The sequence below is a fragment of the Arachis duranensis genome, chromosome 8, assembly GCF_000817695.3.
Source record: "Arachis duranensis cultivar V14167 chromosome 8, aradu.V14167.gnm2.J7QH, whole genome shotgun sequence".
NCBI classification, from domain to species: domain Eukaryota; kingdom Viridiplantae; phylum Streptophyta; class Magnoliopsida; order Fabales; family Fabaceae; genus Arachis; species Arachis duranensis.
Window position 1 is genome coordinate 47,576,402 of NC_029779.3, and position 2,741 is coordinate 47,579,142.

Here is a 2,741-nt window from a genome sequence, read left to right on the forward strand (position 1 = left end):
TTCTATTATTCTATATGCTTTATTTTTATTAATAAATTTTTATTTTTATTTTCACTTTCTTTCTATTATTTTCTTTCGTTCCTAATGGTCCCATGAACTTCAACAATTTCAAGGATAGTCAAATACTATTAATGGTTTGTGATAATATATACAAGACTAAGAAACTTTTATTTTAATTAATAATTACCTTTCTTCCTCCCGAGATTTGAAAATCTGGGTAAGCTTTCATAATGGACTCCACAATCTCTTTGAGGACACCAACATCCTATAAGTTTGAGAACTAATAATTATAATAAATTGGAAGGTTATGTATTTTGGAATAATTCTATTTATCACTATATATGGTGTGAATCTTAATTAATATATAATCATTCTTGACACTACAACATTTTCAGATTGAGGCAACATTTAAAAGGTGTTGCCTAAAGGCTGATAAAAAGTTGCTTTTGATCAATGGCAACACTTTTGGACCTAAGGCAACGTTTTTTGTCGGCGTTGCATATGCAGCCGTTGCCTTAGATCAAGGCAACACTTTTTTGTTTCAAAAGCAACGCTTTTGAGAGCAACACTTGGTAAGTGTTGCCTTTGGTTGAAAAACAACAACACTTCAAAGGTGTGTTTGAGACAACACTTTTGCAGTGTTGTCTCTTCTCTCATATTTTGGTCACTACTAAAAAGTGTTGCCTATTTGCAATAAAATGCAACTCTTTTATGTGTTGCTTATAAGTTAGAATTTGCAATCCTTTGAAGTGTTGTATATTAGTTTTGAATATGCAACCCTTTAAAATATTGCCTTTTCTTTTGGATATGCAACCTATACAAGTGTTGTCTAATATTCAAAATATGCAACTAATAAAAGGCTTGCCTTTTTGATAAAAATAAAAATTATTTTTGTAATAAAAATATAAAAAAATAAAATTTACAATAAAATTTTTTGTTCATACATGTGTAATTATTTTAATTAATAAATAAATTTGTACACAATAAAAAATAATTATAAAAGAGACAAAATAACTAAAAATAAAATTCTAATTAAAATAGATATTAAAAAGTTCAATTAGTATTTCTAATACATGTTCATCAATAATTCTCAACAAAATAATAAAATTCTTGTCTAACAATAATTGTCATAACAAAATAGTAATTAATATTTATCAAAATAATGTCAATCTATTTGCATATTTTATATCTATGCTTGACTTTGTTGGAACAATCTGATAGTGTGTGGATCCAAAATCAGTGCCAAATGAAAGCTTTTCGGTAACATCAGAGTAATGGTATGATGAACTCAAAATCCTCTTGCCTCCACTGAGTCCAATAACTGCTGCATTTAAATGAATTGGGGTTTAGTTAAAGTTGCATTTAAAAAAAAAATTGAAACATAAAAGGTGCAATAATGTATTGCAGAAGCCACCATGAAGTAAGATGGCAGAAGACAGAGAAAGCAAAGGCCAAAAATGTTGATAGTCCATTCCCAATAAATGATAAATCACAAAAATTACTGCAAATTTTTTTGTTATACCTGGTCATCACTTTGGATCACGAGTTGATGAGGAAGGACGATCGTTGCCATTCGAACATTGCTTACTATTTATATCATGTGTTGATTCCTTGGCTCGTAATAAAGATAGTGCTTCATCAATATTTGTGCCAAGAGAACTCTGTTGCAAGAGAAGCTTCACAAGATCCTCCAAACTTTGGACTCTATCTTTTGTCTCATGAAGTTCAGTTTTCATTGAATTTATAGTCTCTGCATGTTGTTGCTTAATTTTAGCAATTTTCCGTTCTTTCTGCAGAGATGTTTTTGTGATTGTCTTCCCATAACATCGAACTCTTCCTGGTTGTTCTTTGCCAAATACTGCAGTAAATGCTTTCTCGGAAGTGTCTCCAGCTTCTTGGTGGCTCTTAAGTTTATCCTATTAAAAAAAACATAACAATTTTAGCTTGTTCCACTCACTGATTCTCATGCTTCTTTCCAAAACAGCCTAAAAGTAAAGGTGTTATGTCATGGCTATTTTCTCGGTTCAAGAAGAAGCATAGCAAGAATGTGATTATGAGTTCCCCAAACAGAACTGAATCTGAGAAAGTTTCTCAAGTTCTTAAGGACATGTGAATAGTTTCAATTGAGACACTCAAGAGGGAGTTAATGGAAGCAAATGAGAGTAGGGATGCAGCATTAATGAAAGTTTATGAGATAAGAACTTCATTAGAGAACTTTTAATACTTTTAATAATGATATAATGAACATATTAAAAGTTAAAACTTAGATTTTATGTCCTTTTCACAAAAATTGTATTCACTTAATAATATGTATTTTAGAAACACACATTTTATTCAAGTTGATGGCTGAGAGCTCTGTTTACCAGTCATGTCCATATCAGCTACCCATTAAATATAAATAGATGACAGAAATTAAAGGATGATTTGATTAATTTCAAACCTAAAAAAGCAAGCTGTCTTAAATTAATGCCTACCAAATCCCAAACTCTAAAAGGACACGGGACACTATTGTGAGTTTGTGACAAGTCACTGTTATTTTAATTAGAATTAAGAGATAATATATCATTTAACATTTGTATCTTTGACTTCTCGCCTGCTATATCTAAATAAATTAAAGCATAAGCAATTCACATGTATATTTTAATTATGGACCCCACAAAACATGATCATGTATGTTTTAAATCTACTTAATTAGTTATTTATAAATTATATTAGCTTTCAAGAAGAATCCTCCTCCAGGG

The 2,741-nt window shown here is 30.1% G+C and overlaps 1 protein-coding gene across 1 annotated transcript in view; it reads right to left on the reverse strand.

The window, feature by feature from the left end:
* Nucleotides 1–2,741, reverse strand: part of LOC107463364 (probable trehalose-phosphate phosphatase I) — a 12,847-nt gene that overhangs the window by 800 nt on the left and 9,306 nt on the right. The window contains exon 2 of the mRNA XM_052253443.1: nt 188–280. Coding sequence (XP_052109403.1) covers nt 188–229 — 42 coding nt within the window. The 5' untranslated portion in view covers nt 230–280. The remainder of the gene's footprint in view (nt 1–187; nt 281–2,741) is intronic.